The 23955-nt window shown below is 44.6% G+C and overlaps 1 protein-coding gene across 7 annotated transcripts in view; it reads right to left on the bottom strand.

The window, feature by feature from the left end:
• The window catches only part of ADGRF5 (adhesion G protein-coupled receptor F5), a 104950-nt gene that overhangs the window by 30288 nt on the left and 50707 nt on the right, over positions 1–23955 (bottom strand). For 5 of the 7 annotated variants that reach the window (XM_060021698.1, XM_060021697.1, XM_060021699.1 and 2 more), the window contains 6 exons: positions 16225–16279; positions 6384–6554; positions 3878–4054; positions 3637–3746; positions 1724–1782; positions 723–865 (listed from right to left, as the gene is read on the bottom strand). In XM_060021698.1, coding sequence (XP_059877681.1) covers positions 723–865; positions 1724–1782; positions 3637–3746; positions 3878–4054; positions 6384–6554; positions 16225–16279 — 715 coding nt within the window. The remainder of the gene's footprint in view (positions 1–722; positions 866–1723; positions 1783–3636; positions 3747–3877; positions 4055–6383; positions 6555–16224; positions 16280–23955) is intronic. The other 2 variants (XM_060021700.1, XM_060021702.1) reach the window with 1 other exon arrangement.

Here is a 23955-nt window from a genome sequence, read left to right as displayed (position 1 = left end):
GTCCACCAAATCTCTGCTCAGTTGGCTCCCCTTTCTATCCCCCAAGTAACAATCGATCCACCCACCTAATTACACAACAGAGCTCAACGCTATACCCCATTTGTAAAATGAGGGAGAACATCTACAATACCAGACCTCTTACCACTGCTACATCTGATCCAAAGCAGTGTTTCTCAAACTTTCCATGCATCAGAATCACCTGGAGGGCTTGCCGAAACAGATTGGCCCAGGTTGGTCTGGGGTGGCCCCAAGAATTTGCTTTTCTAACAAGTACCAAGATGCTGCTGATGCTGCTGGTCTGGGGGTCACACTTTGAGAACTACTGCTCTAAAGTAACAACGGTCCCCCTAGTCAATATCAATGCATTTCATGAATATCCCCCACTTCCACCACCACCACGTTAGTTCTACTTTTTTGGATGTTTTGGGTCTGTTAATTTTAAAAAAATCCATAAACCCAGATGGCTCTGTGGCCCCCTTGTAAAAATCTCTCCCTCCTGGGAACCGCCCCCCCCCACTTCCCCAGTCACAGTGATATTAGCAGTGTAAGGAGGCTCTGAACAGGCCTAAGATGGGGAGAAGGTACCAAAACTCTATGCCAGGAACTGGAGAGTCTCTCTCCACGGAGGACACTGTAATGTGATCTCCCAGATTTAAGCATCATGATAAATGCCGTTACCATATCTAAGTAGAATCTACACATTGGAAAAATGTTCTACTTACTGCTGTAAGTAACCTGGAAGGAACTGCTGTCCATCTTGTAGGTCTGCCTGAGGTTCTGTGTTACTTGCTCGTTTGCTTTGCGCATTAATTCAGGTGACGCTGCTGTTGTAGTGACTTCATACACCACAACCACACTTCCAGGCCTGGATGGAGACCACTCAGTTCAGTAAAGCAGTAAGTGATCTGGAAGAGTCTAGATCCTTATGGTTTATTTGCATAAGAAAACAAAATGGCAGGAAGAGCCTGGGGACTTTATCTTCAAGGGTCCACTGAAATCCAACCTGTTTCTAAGCTCTAGCTGAAAGCCTGAGGCAGGGCTCGAACACTCAAGTGTCTGCAGATGGGTAACATCAATGACTGGAAGAGCCAGATGGGGCAGAGTGAATTGAATCCTACAAATGGGTCAAAGGATATAAGCCACAAGGTAGAGACTGTTGTCACACAGTCTGCTGGCCCAGGTTACCAGCTATGCTGAATATCCAGTGAAGCCAAAATCCTCAACGTTTCTGTAAACATTCTTCATTTTTTAATTGGCAACTAACTTTTTGAAACACTGTGCAAACACACTTAGGGCTGCCCGGTGCCTAACTCCACAGGGATGCATTCACATGACAGTGTGCAACTCTGTGGCCATGGCTAGCTGGCTAACTTTTTTTAATAAAGGCATCATTGCATGCATGACTTTATTTCATGTTTGTATTTCGGACTTCCCTAGATGGCAAATGTATCCCACATCTTTGTTTGCAAAATTTTTGCGTGCATAGAATGAACACAAGTCTTTTTCTCACCTTCCTTCTAAGTAGGTACATCTCTAAGGAGTGAGCTACTATTCTCAGTATTTCCTTTCACTTTAAGCCCTGGAAATCTGACACTGTCTTCACCTTTACCAAACTGCCCCCACTGGGCATCCCAGATGGTGCCCTTCTAACGGGCTTTTGCTTTTTCACTAACGTTTTGGTATCTGCCATTGGATAAAAATGACCCAGTTATAGCATTCTTACCTGAACTCTGTCACTGTCACCAATTTGAAGCCTGGTAAAATACTGTAACCCTTCCAGAACTGGAAAATAAAGCAAGACAAGTGTCACGGATCAAGGTCCACTGAGAGACGGGTCAACAATCTGAAACAGAGTGAAGAGTGTCTATTTCTTATCACCCTGGGTAAAATGCTCTCCTGTATATTTTGTTAGCGGCAGATCTTTGAAGAAGTGATTCCTATCTACCTAGGTCATTCTGGGTTCTCCAGGAAGCAAACACCAGAGTAAATGTGCAAAAAATTTACTTAGGGAAATGCCTAGGGGAAAATAATGGGAAGGCAGTGGGGAAGACAGGGAGAGCCATCAGACCCGACTGAAATTGTGCAGGAGAGGCTGGGTGAAATCATCCTAGACTGAGCCTGGGAAGGTTCAGTACAGCCTTCAAAGGAGTCCCACGTTTGCTAGACAGACCCGCCCTGCTCATTCACTAGCAGCAGGCAGCCAGCCCTGCCATGCGGCAGCAGCCGGGCCCTCAATCAATTGCATTTCCTGTAGTTGGAAATCTTCGAGGTGCCTTCTTGCGGCTGCCACACTGCTGGATCGGATCCCTCACTTAACATATCACAGCTCTGGTTGAGCCAATGTGGTTTTTACTGATGTTTTTACTTCATTTTGTTTCCCTGGATTCCAACCCCACAGGAAATTCAATTTGAATCAAGTCATATTTACAGAGCGGATGCCGTGTGCCAAGTGCTGTGTTAAGTAGCTGGATGGGTGGGATCCAAAGATTAATATGTAACTCTCCTTTTTTCCTCAAAAGTGTATAATTTAGTGTGTCACGTGTGTGCGTGAGGAGGATTCTCATGCTGTGCAGAACTATTACATGTGGGATATGCAAATCAGAGATCCTACAGCTCATCTGTATCCGAGTTTCATCATGGCGTCCATGAACAATGGTAATATTTGACTGGGTAAACAGGAGGCCACTCCTGGCTTGAGGCAGAGGGTTGGCTGCCCAGAGGGTTAAGGGGAGTCATTACCTCAGCCCACCTGTGGCAATTTGTACCACACCAGTTGAGAAGCTCTATTCCAAATGAACTGACTCAGCAAAGCATTTAGGTTTAGATGAATTAATCCAATGTAAAGCACTTAGAATAGTGTCTGGCCCACAGTTTACAATGAGAGAATATCTTTTTTTTTTGCATGAGTAAATTTACATATGTATACAGTCTTTTTCATATTCTTTTCCATTATGGTTTATCATAGGATATTGAATATAGTTCCCTGTGCTATACAGTAGGACCTTGTTGTTTATCCATTCTATATATAATAGTTTGCATCTGCTCATCCCAAACTCCCAATCCATCCTGCCCCTTCCCCCACTCCCCCTGGGCAACCACAAGTTTGTTCTCTATGTCTATGAGTCTGTTTCTGTTATGTGGAATCTACAATATGACACAAATGAACCTATCTACGTGAGTAAATTTAAATCTGCCTTACGTGTGAATGCCTTGGGACCTGCAGTGTGGAGTGGTGTGGAATCCTCTGTGCCAGACTTGGGCTGGTCTGCACAAAAGATGTTAGGGGTTTCACCCACGTGATGTGCGAAGATGAATAGAAATGCACCATCAGGTGCTTCTAGACCAGGTTCTTGGACCTTTTAGTAGGTTTCTGTGAGTTGATGCTGCCAAATTTTATGTGAATCAATTCTGTCCTGGGAGGAAGTTCCACCTATAGGTCAAGATGATGTCCAATCATCCCCTGAACACTGTCTGATTTGAGCGCTTCTTAATTCATCGTCCCAGAGGTATAGAAATAATTTCAACATTCACATTCATAAATTCTGACAGATTCAAGCAAACGACCCACTGTAAATGCAACAGATTCAGTTCAGCTCAGAGTTTGTTGGTTCAGAGCCTCCTGGGACCAAAACTCACCGCTGTTTCCAAGTCAGTCTTGTAGGACCTATAGAGGGCAGAGGAAGAGTTCTTGAGTTCTTCTTGAAAGCCCACATTGAGTCTGACCGACATTCGCAGGGTAATATCTGCTGAAGAACACAGGGCAATATTTTAAAAATCCCATGTCAGCATTTGAGTACACACAGGACAGAGAAGCATCTGGTTGAGTTGATATCAAATAGCCACTCAACAAACAAACATTCAGTGAGCAGTTACTTACCCCCCTGGAGCTGGCAAAAAGGTCCCTTGGGAGGCAGTCCCTTAAGGAGACTGCAATGATGCCCTGAAGGGGAGCCATCATGCCCTTGACAAGTGAGATTGTGGAGGCACTTTTCCTGAGGCCACTTATAGCCTTTCTCACAGGAGCACCAGATTTCATTTCCAGTAGGTCTGCAGACTGCCATCAACCAGAACAATGAGGAGAGAAAAGGTAGTTACCGCTTTTGTGTTTATAGACGTCAAGTATTTATACTTGTAGGAAACGCTAACTCCACTTCATATTGCCCTTCTGGCAAGTTCAGTAGTTCTGCATGAGATTCTCATGATTCCCGTACATGTCACCTTGCTGTTAGGCACGGCCATCTAAAAGATGACAGCTCTGACCATCCCAGGGGCTGCCTACAATGATAAAGTGCTCAACAGATTCCCAGACTAGAGGGTATGGCAGCCAGCCTCCAAGACGGCACGACTCATCCCCGCCTCTGGGTACTCACACCCTTTTATAACTCCCTCTCATGTTGTACCAGGGTTGGTCTGCGTGACCGAGAGAATATAGAAAGACGTGGTGGTGCATCGCTTCTGAGGTTAGGTTATAAAAGACACTGTGGCTTCCCTCTTGGTTATACTCTCTCGCTCTCTCTCTCTCTGATCACTTGCTCTGGGGGAAGCCAGCTGCATTGCATGAGGACACGTCCTAGAGAGGCCCACATGATTAGGAAGTGAGGTCTCTAGCCAATAGCTAGTGAGGAGCTGAGGGCTGCCAACAACCGCATGCGTGAGCCTGAAAGTGGGTTTTCCAGGCTCAGCTGAGCCTTCAGATGATCGCAACTCCGGCTGACGGCTTGACTACCACCTCATGAGAGACCCCAGGGCCAGTGCTATCCAGCTAAGCTCTTCCTGGATTTCTGGCCCTCAGAAACTGTGTGACGTAATAAACATTTGTAGCTTTTTGTTTGTTTTGTTTTGGTTTTTTTTTTTCGGCCATGCTGTGCGGCTTGTGGGATCTTTGTTTCCCAACCTGGGATCAAATCCGGGGCCTCGGCAGTGAAAGCGCAGAGTCCTAACCACTGGATCGCCAGGGAATTCCGAGTTTGTTGTTTTAAGATGCTAAGTTTGGGGGTAACTCATTACGCAGCAATAGATAACAAATGTAGAGTATAAGGAAAAATTCTAAACTTGTGCCTTTTACATTTCAAGTCAAATGTGAACAGCCCAAACAGACTCCAATCCCATTAAAAACTGACACTGAAAAATGCTCTGAAAACAGAGGGCTTGGAATTTATGTCTAAAACTGGACTAAAGCCACGTCACTGTGAGCTGTTTGTTCTGCGGGTGGGCATCTAGGCAAAGGCCCACAGAGTGACCACCCAAAGGAAAGCCATCAAATAATTGTTCCTGAAATAGGAGGGACAACCAAGTCCCCTGGGATCCTTGGACACCGCTTCCGTCCTGTGCTCCAGCAGCAGGAGGGGCTGAAGGAGAAGCAGAAGGAATGGAGAAAGTCAAGGCTGCTAGTGAGTGTGGTGAACATTGGCCGGGGATAATTCAAAGGGAGCCAACAAGATCCCCTTTGTCAAAATCTCTCTCCCGCTGACGTGAAAAGCATTTTTTTGGTTGTTTTATTTTTGTTGTTGTTGTTTTTCATTTACTTTTTTTTTTGCTGTACGGGGGCCTCTCACTGCTGTGGCCTCTCCCGTTCCGGAGCACAGGCTCCGGACGCGCACGCTCAGCAGCCATGGCTCATGGGCCCAGCCGCTCCGCGGCATGTGGGATCTTCCCGGCCTGGGGCACGAACCCGCGTCCCCTGCATCGGCAGGCGGACTCTCAACCACTGCGCCACCAGGGAAGCCCTCATTTACTTATTTTTGAGATGGATGTGGAGGTGATATTAGCAGAACTTTTGACTCCATGTATGATACAAATGTGCCTTAAGAGGATGGCGGAAGCGACCACCCTGGACCACCTACCGCATTTGGGGCTTGACACACATTAGCCATAAAAATCCTCGGTTTTGTGTACTATGATTAAAAATGCCTTTCCGATAACTAATAAGAAACTACTGAATAGCACAAGAAACTCTATTCAATGCTTTGTAATGACCGATATGGAAACAGAATCTAAAAAAAGAGTGGATATATGTGTATGTATAACTGACTCACTTTGCTGTACAGCAGAAACTAACATTGTAAATCAACTATACTCCAATTTAAAAAATTTGATTAAAAAACATGCCTTTCTTGAAAGGATCGTAAGATAAGCTGTTGGAAGAGTGGGTGGGGGAGGCACAGGAAGAGGGGAACGGAGAAAATTTGGGGTGCTTAGATATGAGTATCATGGTCAGTAAGTCTAATCTTCCTTACCCAGCCATTACCTCCTCTCTGAGGTCAACTCTCCCCAGGCTACCCCCCTCCAAACCCCACATCCCCCTCTAACAGGAAGGGGCTCAAAGCAACATTTCTCCTGATTGGCCCAATCCTCCTATTTCAAGCAATGGGTCTTCTACTCACCTGTTGTCACCTCGATGCTCAAAATGCTGGTAGCTGGGTCAGCGTCATCCCCTTGAACTGGAAAACTGAGGTTTTTCAAGTAAGCTTTGCTAGGCTCCAGGAAGGAGGCATCTTCAAAACTGACCTCAACATTGACAGTGAACTCTTGGGCTGCAGGACTGCTCACGGCAGCTGGAATGAAAGCATATGAAGGCTGTGAGAACTCACTGTGGTGGGCAGAGAGAGAACGTGATGGACCTTTCAGCGCTTAAAGCCAATGACGTTTTAATTAGGTGGTTGGGATGAACGGACGCACACTACTATATATAAGATAGATAACCAACAAGGACCTACTGCATAGCACAGGGAACTCTGCTCAGTGTTCTGTGATAACCTATAGGGGAAAAGAATCTGAGAAAGAATAGAGATATATGTACGTGTATAACTGAATCACTTTGCTGTACACCTGAAACTAACACAGCATTGTAAATCAACTAGACTCCAATATAAAATAAAAAGCAGAAGTTTCTTGGGAATCCCCTGGGGTCCAGTGGTTAGGGCTCCACGCTTCCACTGCAGGGGTCATGGGTTCGATGCCTGGTCGGGGAACTAAGATCCCGCATGTCGTGTGGTGCAGTTAAATAAATAAATAAATATAAAAATTAAAATTTTAAAAAAAAAAGCTAATGACGGGGACATGTGGATGCTGGACACATCACCCTTTAAGAATTTCTAATGAACTTTTTTAGAGAAAAATAAGTTTGTTTACTGATCACCACCAAGCCCTCCCTTCATGATTCTTCCTCTCTACGACTCTGCTATATTAGAGGAGAAAGGAAACAGATCTAGCTCGTATCAGTGCTGTGGTCTCTGGCCATTTGAGAGCTTCACAGGCCAAGCTGAGGACTTGTCCATCCTCTCCATTCCCACACCCCCCTTGGTGTCCAAGGCCAAGGGTGACTGTGTGGAAAACGGACTCGAATGGGACACGAATAGAAAAAGGGAGACCCGGCAGGGAGGCCTGGCAACCATCTAGACAATAAAAGCCACGGTCCTGACTCACCAGCATGAGTCAGTATGTTTCTGACACCAGTCAGTGGTCATGCATGTATTCTGAGAGCTGAAGGACGCACTCACGGCCTGAAGACCTCTGGGAAGAGTCATGTAGTTAATTCCCTTTGTTCTTAGCCTGTGTGCAAAGCTTGGGCTCTTTGTTCTTACTCTGTATCTCTGGTGTTCAGCACATGCTAGGTACTCAACAAAAGCAAAATTGGCAAATTGGAAATTAAAATAAAAGAGATCTTCAGCAATTCATTGTTCTTCCAAATTGTCTCAAGACGGGTTGCCTGGCTGGCATTCTAGATGAGTCTGTTTCCCAATCCAGGCAAGCCAGACAATAGATCTATTGGAATGTTCCTGCATAATTACCACTATTACATCATGTCTGGGCTGTTGGTTGTAAGTTCTCAAGGGCAGAAACGGCTTCTTTTACTTCTCATGGCCGTACCCACTCCATCTGGCATGCAGCCCAGCACATAATAAATTCATGTCCAATCAATTCTTGATAAACCTGTGATTTCTGAGTTGAATCACAGATTCACCTTTCTGTCATGGCCAGAATCTTTGGCTCATTCCTGGTTGAAATATATAACTGGAGCAGAAGCCATGGGCTTGGTTAGTAGCTAATGACGAACCTTCAAAAAATAGGAGAATTTTTAATACTGATGCCTTGAGAAGACAAGTTGTGGCTTATTTTATCCTGTCAGTTAAATAAGGAAAAGATTAGTGAATACCTGCAAGCCTTTTACTTTAAAATATAAGTAAAATCTGGAAGTACGATACATATATATACATATATGTATATATATAAAACCATAACATTAAAGTTCTATGTCTGTTTTCTAAAATGACAAAGAATTTCCCCCATAATATCACAAGATTTGTTTTAAATGTTCCAAGGATTATTTATGAGAAACACTAAAATGGAGTACGTTTGCTATGGGAAACTCCAACTGATAAATGTTTATTGTAGAAAATGGTAATATTTGTCCACTTACAGCTGTAAACTATGTTTGTCTAGGAGTTTGGTTTTACTTATCAACCTTGTTGAGAATTATTTCATTTTGGCATCCTTCAACTTGCTGTAATTAACTCAAACTGTAAAAAATATCTGTGCACATTTTCTTAAAATTTGGAATGCATCTTGCGGTATGTTTCCTCCTTATAAAAATGTATTTACAAGTAGAACACGGTGACTTTTAAAACCCAGTGCGGAATCTCAGTTTGTCACGATATTATGGCATTGCTTGAAATTTCCTGTTTTCTTTCTGATTTGCAAACGGTTCTGTGATGCAGACAAGCTTCCTGGAAGGACTGCTAATCTTAATCTGAGTGATCCTAACCCTAGACATAGTATGTGGCCTGCTGGGAACATCTGCAAGAAGGGCGGCTGCATGGTATTTATAAGCTCTGTTTTAGAGCACATTCTTTTTCCTGAAAAGTAATGCAGCAATGTTTATACCCTCCGGAGGATTCAGAAGCTCCAGGATCCTCTTTGCTGTGGTCAGTCTACTCTCCTGCCAGGAATGAATGTAAACAGGATTTCCTGGACGGCAGCTGCTTTTGAGATGAGTGAGGTCAGTAACAATCCCGTATCACCCACTCCATCACCTGCATTATTGCCTCCCAGGGTCTGATCCCAGCATGATTTCCATGCCTGCCTGAGGGTCGTGAGTATCACCCATCCCTGAGCCCACCTCTTTCTGCTCTTTACAGATGTAATTGGAGAACGAGCATGTGCCTGAAAAGCACATGGTGCTTCCTGGATGTCATCATTCCCCACTGAAGCCAAGGTAGTTCTTCCGCTGAGGTCCTACAAGGAGCTGAGCCAAAAGCTTAAAATACGACTAAGAGGACAGTTCCTGTGACTTGAGCGAGTTCTAGTCTATGGCGTTTGTGCAAATATGAATTGAAGCACCAGCCTATAAGGCCCCCTTCCCCTCAGCCACCTTTTATGTTCTTGACAACTTCTAAGGGGGGTTCAGAGTAACCCTCAGCCTGAGCATCAGTCCTCTATAGAGACTGATAAGGATGGGAAACATTTAATAGAGAGAGAAATGTCTTCTTGAAAATGGTCAATTCTTCAAAACAGGCTCGAAAACACCATAGTAACTCAGAAGGCTACAGGTCTGCCCTTGGCGATCATCTATTCCCGTGGTCCCCGCTCCTGACTGATGATATCCACACGTAGGGATTCTACACACACAGATACTGTGGGGCCTCGACCCAGGTGAGTCAAAGTAGAATATTTATAAGTTAGTCCCAGAAATCTCTGCTTTTAGGCATGAGAAAAATGATTCCCCCAAAGAGTAAATGACTTTCCCCAGCTTCTGCTGCTTGTTGGTGGTGTCCACAGGACCAGAACTTGGATCTCTGGACTTCTAGAACGGGGTTCTTGCCATTACCTCACTCTGACAGTGTGACTGGTAGAATCATTTCTCCCTTAATGGTGCCACGTGTTCCTCAGGAAAAGAGAATAAAGGATGTTTTGGAGGTGGGGTGGGCATGCAGTAATTAATAACTTCAAAGATAGAGATAGCTTGGCTGGACCTACCAGCGACCATTGGCTTGGCCCTGAACCCAAAGCATCCTGGTGTTATGGGCAAGCAGAACACAGAAACACCACTGGGCCTCCAGTCCCTGTAATGCCCAGGAAGAGCATCTGATTAACGGAAGAAGCTCAGATGCTCAGGATTAGTATGACTTGTGTAGGGTGGGGTCAGGGGCCCAAGATTTGGGGTCGAAAGGCCACGCCCTGTCCACCTCACCTCCTCCAAACCTGAGGACTTCAGAGCTTCGGAAAGCGATCCTGGTGGGCTTGCCCCAGGCTACAAGGGACCCAGGAGGAACAGGAAGGTTCCTCCCACTCTGTGTAAGTGTGTATTTTAGAGACCCTTCCATGCTTCTCTGCTGCCCCTGGACCACCTGATTCCAGACAGTTCAATGTGTTCGCTTCGCCTCGGGCTCCTTCGCCCTGGTGTTGTTTGTCTGAGTTCTTCTGACTCACCGATGCCCCAGTGGAAGGTAGCACATTCCAGGGGTCATCAGTGTCACAGACGCAGGCTTATCGCTGGCCTGGGAGGCACAAACCAACCAGGATTTCCCCTCTCCTTTCCCATTAATCAGTGCCCGCACTTATCTTATAGAGACATTTCTGGAAAGTTGGCCACAAACTGTGACAAGCAGTTCTGGGTCTTCATCACAGCTGTTTAAGCAAACAAGACTATTTTTGCCTGGCCACTCTACTGGTAATTACAGCTTCTCAGAAGTCGGGGCCTAAATCAGTGTATAAATGAACCTCTCACCTGCAAGAGAGTGGGGCCTGCTGACATCGCTCAGGAGAAACGAGGTTCGTGCGGTTTTCTCTTGACCAAAGGGGCCCATATGCTTCCTTATCACGGAAGATTTAGATTTCTTTCTCCCCCTTCGTCCTGTAGCAGGTAAATATTAAAAGCCACCTGCTCTGCTTTTTTTCTTGACACGTTCTCGTAGGTACCAATTTGGCAGCATCATCTGGGTCTGCTGTACCTTTGTCAGGAGAGAGTCAAAGATCCTGTCCTCCCTTTAGGTTTTGAAAGGTTTGTTCACACTATGGCTATGGTCTGGGGGGCAGGCATGGATGGGGGAGAGGGAGGGCAGCACTGTGGCATAAAACAATGGGCCATGAGGCCTGGAGAAAAGAATCAATTCTACTAGCTCATCATACACCCAAATCATCAAAGTCAGCCCCATGTAAAGTGATGCTAGAGCCCCTCACTCAACAAATCTGCCCCGAGAATCACAGCTGCGTAAACTTCCTCTAAATGTGGTTAGCGAGAACACAGTTTCCTTCTGCAATACATGCGTAAGAAAAAGCCCCAGGCCATCAAGAATCTCCTCGTACTCCCTCTGCCTGGAGCTCCCTCCTCCCTCCCTTCTTCTGTCCCATTTCTGCTCCTCCTTTCATGCCTCAACCTCAATCAATTCTTTCCTGATCACTCTCTGAGCCTGTGTGTGCTCAGTGACCTGAGGACTCACAGAATCAAGGCATCGTGAAGTTGAGTATTTTGAAGATCATCTTGGGTAACCACTCATCAGATGCCGTGATTCCCCCTATAAACGCTCCTGCCAGGTGCTTATTCAGATTGGCTTAAATACCTTGCATGACATGAAACTCACCTCCACATAAGACGGTCCAACCCACCTTTAGTTAGTTCTGTTAGAAACTTACATTTAGCCCAGACCTATCTCTCTGTAGCTCCTACCATTTTCCAGCCAGTAGCTTTGCCTTTTTCAGGCTCCCAATACGGGATGACTCTGCTTTTGATATTTACAGAATTCGAATTTAACTTAGGGTGCGTGCATATCCTATCCTTACAACCAGATTAAAAGTTGATAGCAGCAGTCAGCATGTTTTATGTTCTTTGTGCCCGATAGGTGCTTAATAAATGTATACTAATTAAATATTAAAAACACTTCTTTGCTAAAAAAAAAAAAAAAAAAAATCATGGCACGGAATCTCATAGGCAAGATCCAGAAAGTCATGTTGAAAACTCTGACTCTTAACTCTGAGCTAGGACTTGGAGCCTAGAGAGCTGGGGTAAATGCCCTCTCACCTGGGAGGCTACTGAACCCCTGTGAGCCACGCTTTGCTCATCTGTAAATCAGGAGCACTATTTTCTCTGCAGAATTCGTTGTTAAGGAGTTGTGGTATGAAGACCCCTAGCAAATTGCCTAGCATATAATAGCCATTCTGAAACAGCGTGTAGAAATAATAATACTGATCATAATAAGTGTACGGATTAACATCTATGCAGCCATCTGCTGGTAGGTCAACTAAACCTAATTGTCTTCCAATCAGGTCTCACTTTTGAGACAGGTAAGCAAAAAAAAAAAAAAACAAAACAAAAAACCCACCAGGCAGAGAGAACCAGCCTTCTCTTCTTACTTTGCCACCACTACCGCCTGCTCAGAGCACGAAATGCCACAAGTTATCATAAGAAAGATTAAAGCCAGGAAAATCCCCAAATGTGTTTCTCAACCTGGAGAATGCACAGCATTTCCTGAACACAGATCAAAAGGAGACAGCACAGCCGGCGGGGCTGCAGGTCTGCAGAAAGGTCAGGATTTCCGAGCTGGCAGCTGGCAACCAATCTGGTAGGAACCTTGCTCTCACTGGATCTGTGAAGATGTATAGTGCCTCCAGCTCGGGCTTAGGACACCCTGGGTCTCCCTTTCTCCTACCAGCCATTCCTTTTGAAACCAAAGAAGCACCAGTGGGGACTCTTCAGCCCAGGACCCAAGACACGTTCCCAGTTAAGCTCAGAAATCTGACATGGGGAACTTCATAACTGATGCTGAGGACACATTTGCGTTACTTCCAACCTAAGAAGCCTCTTTTTAGAAAACAAAACCTTTAAAATCAGTCCATCCCGGCACTTTATTTATTTTTGGTCGCACGCATGCAGGATCTTAATTCTCCAACCAGGGATCGAACCCGTGCCCCCTGCAGTGGAAGCACGGAGCCTTAACCACTGGACCCCCAGGGAATTCCCAAGAAACTTCTGCTTTCAGTCCCCTGTGAAGATTGTCCTTAAGACTAAATTTCCCGCTGACTGTTGTACTTCCAAAATAAGATTTTCATTCCAGCTCCGGCTTCTACCCGTGGCCTCCACCTCCCCAGTCACCCGGGTCTGTGCACTCCCAAGTATCATATAAATCATCCCTCCTGTCACCCCTATGTCAAGTCTGTCCCCAAGTCCTTTTGACCCAATTCTCCAAATGTCTCTCACAAGCGTTCGCCATGTTCCTTTCCTAACGTCATTCCATGTACCAGGGCCGATGACGGTCCACACTGCCTAGCATCCTTGCTGGTCTCCCGGCACTAACCTCTTCATCTAATTCCTTCAACCGTAACCATCTGGCAAATTTTCACTTCAGATGGCTTCCACCAATGCCTTCTCTGTGCCAGCCTCTCGGCTGGTCTAGAATCCACTTCCTGGTGGAATCAGGACAGAACTCTGGAGGCTTTGACGGATGCTTATTTCCCTCTGCTCCCCAAGAGCCACTAACAAGCAGGTTCATACTCTTCTTGCCTCTGGCCTCCGAGTTTCTGGTGAAGGTTTCTCCGCCCCCACAGAGTTTTGAGATAGTTTTCCTAAAATGCTAATATCGTGGCATCCAACCTCCTGCCTTCAGTAGTTCTACAAAACCTTCTCCGTACCAGGTATATGTCAGGCTCTGTCAAATGCGATATTTTTATAAATAAGTCCATTAAATTTGTTTTTAATTTTAAAAACCATTAAAGCAAACAAAAACATCAAATACCCCCCCCCAGATAACTATATTAACATTTAAAAAATAAGTACATACTATTATTTAATCTTCTCAACAACCCTGTACGGTAAAAATGTATTTGTATTGTATGTATGTATATACATGTGTGTGTGTTTGGATGTGTGTGATATATTTGTGATACATAACATGTGGTAAAGGAAGAAGTCCACAGCTCTGAGAATAAATGTGAGTGTTGATCCTACCTTTAAAGGATCAAACTTTAAAGCTCTGAAGAGTTGGTCCAGTGCCTCAGAAGGAAATTCCTTCTGAGAATTCTCTTTCTCTTGGAAACTTTGTTTGCCACTTTCTGGCACGAAGGCTCCAGAACACAGACGCTTCTGTGTGGCATCTGCTGAACGTAACCTTCCTATGGCTTGCTTTCCTAGTTTTCCTGGAGAGCGATGCTCTTAATGGCAACTTATATTCTGAGCATCTGCGGCCCAGTGCCTGGGCCTTTCCATGACCACTTCTTACTTCAGTGATTTTGTACAAGTACCAAGGCCAATCCTTCTTCTGCAGATGACGGGTTGAGCCATTAACACCTCCAGAATGACCCTAGAGAGGCCCAAACCATGTATAAAAAATGGAAAACATGTTTTCATGTTGATTTATCATCTTCGTGACTGTTTGTAATGAAAGCACGTCTGGAAAAGTTTTGGAATGTCAAATCCTTAGAAGTGGAAGTGGTTTCCTCTCTGAGGGCTAACCTCTCATGCTGGCACCAGGGATCACAAATAGCTAGAACTGGAAGTGCAGAAAGATGTTACTTTTCCAGGTGTCGGGTCACCAACTGGTTCCAAGGCAGGTGGCAGCCTGAGCCCTAGAAGAAGCTGGCAGAACCTGGGGCTGGAACTTAACGCAAGTGGTTTGATTTTAAGAAGAAAAGTCTTTCAAAATATTGAGTGGGGACATCTCTGGTCCTGTTCCTGTCATGGGGGTGGGAGGGTTCAAGGGGTTGTCGTGGGGGAGGGGTGGGTAGAGGTGATAATGCTTGTTTTAAAGCACAGGAGGTACAAAGTACAGTCTGTGCTGTAGATCACTTTAGGGAAGGAGAGGAGGGCGAGTGAGGATCCCATAGGGATATAAAACAAGGTTAAAATAGAAAAAAAAGGGAAGGAAGGGACGGAGAGAGGACCCATGGTATGAACTTCCGGCAAGCACTGGTTGAATTCTCATTTCACGCACGGGGCAGCAGGCGGATCTTGTTATGGCCCTGTAAGGGGCTCTACCGGATGCCTTTATCCTGCCCTTGGGGCAAGCCTGCTCCCTCTGGCAGCCTAAAGTCTCTTTTAGACCACCAGACTGAACAGACCAAGTCCCAACATGCTTGGAAAAGGATTCAGTCCCAATGTTACAAGTGAAGAAGTTTCTAGACGGTTGGTCCAGCCACGAAGCCAGTAGACTCTTAGCAAAAAGGAACATATCCTCTGAACTCACACAGGGACAGCTATGACAGAGACATGCCTTCTCTTTATTTGTTCACTCATCTGTTGGGACACTGGGCTACATGCCAGGCTGCAGAGAGGAAGAGGGTTCAAGGGAGCTCATGTCTCCTGGGAGTGGCAAACAGGAAGCAAAAGAATTACAATGCATTGGGATAAATGTTGGGCTACGAGGATGTATTGTGGGTAAGGGGAACCCAGGAACACAGCCCCTCCCTTCCAGGGCAGGAGCCTATGTGAATTGAGTCCCCCAGACAAGCAAAGGGGTGTGGTGAGTGGGATACTGACTCTGCGAAAAGCAGCAGAAGGAGAGTGAGTGGGCAAAGCACTTAGGGTCCAGTGAGCGGATAATCAGATTTTATCTCCAAAGCAATTGGCAGCCCTTGAAGGATTTTCTGCAGGGAAATGAGAAAATCAGGTTGATGCTTTTGCAAGGTTGCTGTGGTGGGAGGAGCTGGTCCTTGGAAAATGCAGCCTCCAGATGTACCTACCTGCTCAGGGTCCCACATGAGGGAGGAGACACTGACCATCACCATGCAGGTGTTCACAGCTCTCCCCTGCCCCCAACCCTCCAAAGGGCAGAGCCCTGTGTTTTCCAGACAGCTTCTTGGGAATTCAGTGGGCACCTGGAGTGGCAGGCAGAAAAGGACTTGGGTCTAGCGATTCAACTGATCCACAAAATAAAGTGCTGAGTGAGAGGAGACGAGGTTAAAAGAGAAAAAGAAAAAGAAAAAAGGCAAGGCTGCTGGGCTGAGAAGAGAGAAGCAGGCTTTTTGTGGTGGCAGAGGGCAGCTGAAGGAAGGGGCCTCGGGGAAATCTTCAGGCTCTGAGGAGAGGTGACGGGAGAGGACACGAGCCCTGAATGTGCTGATAAGACCCCTTTAATGTCATTGGATAGAGAATGGAGTTCCTTTGCAGTTACTTCTAGAAACTGAACACTGAGGTGCTCAGAGACTGTATTATGTGGATCCCAGTGTTTCAAAAAGTTAAAACAAATGTCATTGTTGGGATTTACAAGAAAAATGGCCAAGCAAAGGGTTACATACCGGCTCGTTTTTGCCTTATTGGGTCCGCCCCTGCTATTTCATGTTCATGGAGAAGCTGAAAGAACATTTTAGAAAATAGTCAGTGAGTGTTAGAGACGTCTTTTCACAATGGCTCTCTGTTCACATGCCCCGGGATGTTCAAGCTGAGGGGAGGGCTGCAGATGCTGGGTCAGCACCTCGTGCCCCGGGGATGGCGGGCAACCAGTGATTGAAGGGTCGGGGAAATGAAATGGATTCGTCTCTGTGGTATGATCTGGGCATCGACTTTTTATAGACCAGTCTCTAGATGCAGGAGCGGAAGAAATCAGCCTATCTGAGTTTCTCAGAGTTCCTGCAGCTTGAGGCCTGTCGAGAAATATAAATGACGCTGTCCTCCACTGTACTGAGACTTGAACCCTGAGTCATTCGCATGACCTTTTAGACGAGTCTCACGACCTCCCCTCCACACTCGGCCTGTCCCCACCCTAATATTTCTGCAGCATTAGGGCTGTTTAGATTGTGCAGGCTTAGAAATTATTTTCTCCTCCTCTGGCCCTTTTTCTCCTAGATGGTTCGATGGTTGCCTTCTGAGGCAGGGGCTTTGAGAGCCAGCTCTAGAGCCAGAATGCCTGGGTACAGGCCCTTACTAGCTACGCGACCTTAAGGAAGTTACTCGTCCTCTCTGAGCCTCAGTTTTCTTTTCTGTAAAATGGAATAATAATAGTGCTGACCTCATAGAATTGTTATGAGAAATAAGCCAACCGCCACGTGGAACATAGTAAGCTCTTAATAAATGTTAGTTAGATCGTATAGTACAATAATTAAGCATAAGGACTCTGCAGAAATTGAATTCAAATCCTAACTCTGCCATAAAATGGCTGTGTGACCTTGGGCAAGTTACTTAACCTCTCAGTGCCTCAGTACTCACCTAAGGTAGAGCGATAAAAATAGCTTACCTCATGAGGTTGCTGTGAGGATCAAATGATTAATCAATGAAAAACACTAGAATAGTTTTGATGACAGAGTAAGTGCTATTCTGGGACAGGGCATCACGCTGTCCTAGGGACACCATTCACATGGACCCCCCTCATTTGCATACTGCCACTTGCTTCATCTCCATAAAGCTCATCTACTGTCATCACGTGGCTTCTTTGTTTAAGACCTGACATTGATTGGCTTTGCTGCTGAGTTCACTGCCAGCTCCGTAGCTTATAACCTTACCTCGACCTGATATGGGGCTCCTAGCTCATCCCTGCCTCCAAGTGAATTTTCCTATGATGTGTTTCCCAATCCAAACTTCCTTAAGTCTCAGTAGAAGAGCCAGATAACCCCTGCCCTCCAGGGTGTGTGCTTTACCATGAACCCCATGCACCAACGAACACCCCCCGAGAGACAGAGAGCTCTGCCACCTGTGGTCTCTACCATTTTTTCCTAGTTATCTCACCTCATAATGATAACAAAAACAATAATTCCTAACACTTCTTCAACACCCTGTGCCAGGCACTGTTAAGTACTTGGTGTGTGCTTATTTATTTAATCCTCATGACAATCTGAGGCGTAGATACCGTTATTATCTCCATTTCACGGATGAGAAAACACAGGTGCAGAGAGGTCAAATAACTTGCCTAAGGTCACACAGCCTTGAAATGGCAGAATCAGGACTCAAACCCAGCTAGCCTGCATCCTAAGTTTGCGCTTATCCACATAGGTATGGCACAGTCTTATCAGGAGGTACCCCGGAAACTGTGGGGGAACTGGGCTCCCCTCGGTGACCCAGTATCTCTTAACTAGTGTCTTTTCTCTTTCTTTCTCTGTTGTCTCCTCCACCCCCTCCTTCTTTTCAATGACTAGTATTCACATCCACAGGAACTGTGGCGGGACCTGAGAGTTCACAAATGTTCTTGAAGATATGAACAGAGGAATGATGGCTGATGATTAGAATTTCCAAAGCCCAGGGTGCTGCTTCGTTTGCAGTGAGGTTAGTTCAGGTCTACCGCAATGTGCAGAAAGCAAGAAATAACAAAGTCAATGTACAGGGCTGGTTCCTGTGCGGCTTGCCCTGGAGCCTTCTCTGGCTCCGTGCCTGGGCAGAAGGAAGAGTTCTTCCGCTGCCTTGCTGTCTCCATCCTCCCTGGGGCTTGGGGTTGGGGAAGGGGAGCCACCAGGAAGCTTTCTCTGTCCACTCTCCATGGCTTGCTGCTGGGGAACTCAGCCCAGGAGAAGGTGACTACTGGTGGTCACTTTTGGGAAGCTCTCCCAAGCTGAGATTTCATTTCTCCCATTTTCCAGGGGTGCTAAAAAATTAAGGACTTGCTGCCGGCAGTTGTGGGTTAAAATCAAGGAACATTTCAATCCTCTCATGCAGAGCATTTCAAATCTCTGTGGGCATAAGGATCACCTCCCTCCCTCCCTTAATCCGATTCAGCAGGTCTAGAATCGGGTGAAGAAAACTGCTTTTTTAGGGGCTTCCCTGGTGGCGCAGTGGTTAAGAATCCACCTGCTGGTGCAGGGGACACAGGTTCGAGCCCTGCTCCGGGAAGATCCCACATGCCACGGAACAACGAAGCCCATGCGCCACAACTACTGAGCCCACGTGCTACAACGACTGAAGCCCGCTCGCCTAGAGTCTGTGCTCCACAATAAGAAGCCCGCGCACCGCAACGAAGAGTAGCCCCCACTTGCCACAGCTAGAGAAAGCCCGCGAGCAGCAACGAAGACCCAACACGGCCAAAAATAAATACATAAATGAATTAATTTAAAAAAAAACTACCGTACGATCCATTTGATGGATAAATGGATCAACAAAGTAGGATATACATACAATGGGTCCATGTTCAGACTTAAGAAAGGAAGGAAATTCTGATGCAGACTACAACATAGATACATTTTTAGGACATTATTCTAAGTGAAATAAGGCAGTCATGAAAAGACAAATACTATATGATTCCACTTGTATGAGGTACCTGGAGTAGCCAAAATCATGGCGACAGAAAGTAGAACAGTGAGTTCCAGGAACTAGGGGGTGCAGAGCTAGGGAGGCATCGTTTACTGTTTACAGAGTTTCAGTTTTGCGAGATGGTTCTGGAGATTGGCTGCAGGAAAATGTGAATATATTTAACACTACTAAACTATACACTTAAAAATGGTGAAGATGGTACATTTTGTATTTACCACAGTTTTTTTTAAAAGCTCATCACCCCATGTTGCTTTTAAAATGGTAGAAGTGGGAGCTGAGTGGCAGCTTAGGCTGAGCTGATAAGGCAGGTTCAAGGGCACGTCTCCAATGGAGGTCTTCAGCCTCTAGGCTGGATGAAGATATTATATCTTGAAGGCAGATCTAGGGGGGACAATTGGGGCCTTTTGGCATGGTGGTGGGAGCTTTCAGGAAGACAAATTTAAAGTTCCACCAGCAGTCCTGGGAGACGTATCCCCTGATCAGCCTGGGCCACGAGACAGATGGAGTGACTTTGTTAAGGATGCTGTGATGAGGGCCGAGCTGGCCCAGTGGGAGGGCACTGCTGCAGCTAGGAACACTGGGAAACTCTGGAACAGAGGTAAGGCTGACCCCATTGCTGAGATCACTTCAGGCTCCGGCTTTCTCCCCACATGCTTGGGGGAAGTAGAGCTCTGTACTGACCGTGCAAACTCACAGGAAAAGTAATGTTTCCCTCCTCTATTTATGAGAGCAAGCTGCCGCATATGATTGCATGGGCTGCATCCCGCATAGCGGAGTTTGGAAGAAGACATACAAAGTATACCTCCCAAGTCATGAGAGAAATAAAAAAGATAAAACCTAGGTCCAAACAAAGAAAGACACAAAAACAGAAGCGAGGAAGGAAATGCATATACTCATAAAAAAACATCCTGAAAGTAAGAGCAAGCATTTTAAATATGACATCAAATGTGAATAAATTATACTCCCCAAATCACAGTCAAATGAAAAAAAAAGAACCTCAAACATTCCTTGTTTATAAGAGAACCAGTAGAACAAAGGAATATACTGAAAGCTAAAAAAAAGTAAAGAACAAAGATCAGGCAAACACAAATAAAAAACAGAACTGACCATTGGAATATAAGACAAAGAATTAAAATTGAAAAGTACCAAGCAGGGCAAAAAGAGACATTTTCTCATGGTAAAATCTACCAGTGAAGCTCTAACTATAGTGACAGACTGGATAAAGTAGCACTAAATATCTTTTTAAAAAGTCAGTAGAAAAAATGCTATTACAAGAAGAGAAATCATAATAGCAAACACTGATAGAGCCTTTAAAAAATGTATGAGGCACAGGGAGTTTACTGGGTCAGGAGATGGAGGGCAGTCAGGACTCATACTTCTTTTTTTTTTTTCCAAACGCCTGTTGGAGAAAAATCTCATGTAACCTGTGTGAGTCAGTCGTGAGTGTTTCTGATTCTGGAAGGATACATCTGTGACTATATTCGAGTGTATCAGATAAAAAGACGCTGCATTTCACCCTCTCCAGAGAATAAACTTCCAGACTTCTGCCAGGGTGGAGGAAGGGCAGCTTGCCCAAGTTCACGGCATGGGAGAGGGGATATAGGGACCCAACCACTTTTCACACATCCTTCAACCAGTCTCCTTGTATCAGCATTCTCTTCATGCCCCACTTTCAGAGGGTTTCATCAATTCTTGAATGTTTTGATGAATATTAAGTTAGCTTTCTCCACTGTTGGCTTAAGATTCAGTTTTCTTGAGTTTTCCAATTTGATCGCCAGTTGACTATTTGTCTTCTTGTCTCCAAAATTCTGTTTTATATTTCCTTTTCTGCTCCTTCATTATGATTTTACTTTTATTGATGCTGCAGTCAGATTTTAAGAGGACTGTGCTCAGCATTATTTTGTTGACCAAGCGTATTCCTGGCTCTGCTCACTGCTACTGAAAAGATTTATTGCAAAAATAAAAACTATGTTATCGGGACTACGGGAAGGCTCAAACCAAAGAGTACTTCCCAGAACTTCTGCTGCCAGTGTCTTGTCCCCACAGTGAGCCACATCCAACCCCCGCCTCAGCAGGAGACCCTTCAACACTAGCAGCTGTGTGACTGGCTGAAACACAGATGGGAAGTAGAGCTGTGGAAATCAGAAGAATTAAAAACTGTGAGGCTGACAGGGTCTTGGTGCTCTGGCCAGGTGTCAGGCCTGAGCCTCTGATGTGGGAGAGCCGAGTTCAGGACATTGGTCCACCAGGGACCTCCCGGCCCCACGTAATATCAATTGTCGAGAGCTCTCCCAGAGATCTCCGTCTCAATGCTAAGACCCAGCTCCAATCAACGACCAGCAAGCTCTAGTGCTGGACTCCCCATGCCAAACAACTAGCAAGACAGGAACACAACCCCACCCATTAGCAGAGAGGCTGCCTAAAATCATAGTAAGTTCACAGACACCCAAAACACACCACCAGATGTGGTCCTGCCCACCCGAAAGACAAGATCCAGCCTCATCCACTAGAACACAGGCACCAGTCCCCTCCACCAGGAGGCCTACACAAGCCACTAAACCAACCTTAGCCACTGGGGGCAGACACCAAAAACAACGGGAACTACAAACCTGCAGCCTGTGAAAAGGAGACCCCAAACACAGTAAGTTAAGCAAAATGAGAAGACAGAGAAACATACAGCAGATGAAGGAGCAAGGTAAAAACCCACCAGACCAAACAAATGAAGAGGAAATAGGCAGTCTACCTGAAAAAGAATTCAGAATAATGACAGTAAAGATGATCCAAAATCTTGGAAATAGAATAGAGAAAATACAAGAAACGTTTAACAAGGACCTAGAAGAACTAAAGAGCAAACAAACAATGATGAAAAACACAGTAAATGAAATGAAAAATTCACTAGAAGGGATCAATAGCAGAATAACTGAGGCAGATGAACAGATAAGTGACCTGGAAGATAAAATAGTGGAAATAACTACCGCAGAGCAGAATAAAGAAAAAAGAATGAAAAGAATTGAGGACAGTCTCAGAGACCCCTGGGACAACATTAAATGCACGAACATTCAAATTATAGGAGTCTCAGAAGAAGAAGAGAAAAAGAAAGGGACTGAGAAAATATTTGAAGAGATTATAGTTGAAAACTTCCCTAATATGGGAAAGGAAAAAGTCCAGGAAGCGCAGAGAGTCCCATACAGGATAAATCCAAGGGGAAACACTCCAAGACACATATTAATCAAACTATCAAAAATTAAATACAAGGGATTAAATACAAAGCAGCAAGGGAAAAGCAACAAATAACACACAAGAGAATCCCCATAAGGTTAACAGCTGATCTTTCAGCAGAAACTCTGCAAGCCAGAAGGGACTGGCAGGACATATTTAAAGTAATAAAAGGGAAGAACCTACAACCAAGATTACTCTACCCAGCAAGGATCTCATTCAGATTTGATGGATAAATTAAAACCTTTACAGACAAGCAAAAGCTAAGAGAATTCAGCACCACCAAACAAGCTTTACAACAACTGCTAAAGAAACGTCTGTAGGCAGGAAATACAAGAGGAGGAAAAGACCTACAATAACAAAAACAAAACAATTAAGAAAATGATAATAGGAACATACATACGATAATTACCTTAAATGTAAATGGATTAAATGCTGCAACCAAAAGATGTAGACTGGCTGAATGGATACAAAAACAAGACCCATATATATGCTGTCTATAAGAGACCCACTTCAGACCTAGGGACGCATACAGACTGAAAGCGAGGGGACGGAAAAAGATATTCCCTGCAAATGGAAATCAAAAGAAAGCTGGAGTAGCAATTCTCATATCAGACAAAATAGACTTTAAAATAAAGACTATTATGAAAGACAAGAAGGACACTACATAATGATCAAGGGATCAATCCAAGAAGAAGATATAACAATTGTAAATATTTATGCACCCAACATAGGAGCGCCTCAATACATAAGGCACATGCTAACAGCCATAAAAGGGGAAATGGACAGAAACACAATAATAGTAGGGGACTTTAACACCCCACTTTCACCAATGGACAGATCATCCAAAATAAAAATAAATAAGGAAACACAAGCTTTAAATGACACATTAAACAAGATGGACTTAATTGATATTTATAGGACATTCCATCCAAAAACAACAGAATACACTTTCTTCTCAAGTGTTCATGGAACATTCTCCAGGATAGATCATACCTTGGGTCACAAATCAAGCACTGGTAAATTTAAGAAAATTGAAATCATATCAAGTATCTTTTCTGACCACAACGCTATGAGACTAGATATTAATTACAGGAAAAAAAACTGTAACAAAATACAAACCCATGGAGACTAAACAATACATTATGAAATAACCAAGAGATCAATGAAGAGATCAAAGAGGAAACCAAAAAGTACCTAGAAACAAATGACAATGAAAACACGATGACCCAAAACCTATGGGATGCAGCAAAAGCAGTTCTAAGAGGGAAGTTTATAGTATTACAATTCTACCTTAAGAAACAAGAAACATCTCAAATAAACAACCTAACATTACAACTAAAGCAATCAGAGAAAAAAGAACAACAACAAAAAAAAAAAACCCCAAAGTTAGCAGAAGGAAAGAAATCATAAAGATCAGATCAGAAATAAATGAAAAAGAAATGAAGGAAACTATAGCAGAGATCAATAAAACTAAAAGCTGGTTCTTTGAGAAGATAAACAAAATTGATAAAACATTAGCCAGACTCATCAAGAAAAAAAGGGAGGACTCACATCAACAGAATTAGAAATGAAAAAGG

This window comes from Delphinus delphis, chromosome 10 (assembly GCF_949987515.2).
Source record: "Delphinus delphis chromosome 10, mDelDel1.2, whole genome shotgun sequence".
Taxonomy (NCBI): Eukaryota; Metazoa; Chordata; class Mammalia; order Artiodactyla; family Delphinidae; genus Delphinus; species Delphinus delphis.
The sequence above is the reverse complement of the archived record's forward strand: the minus strand, read 5'-3'. Positions and strand labels throughout refer to the sequence as shown.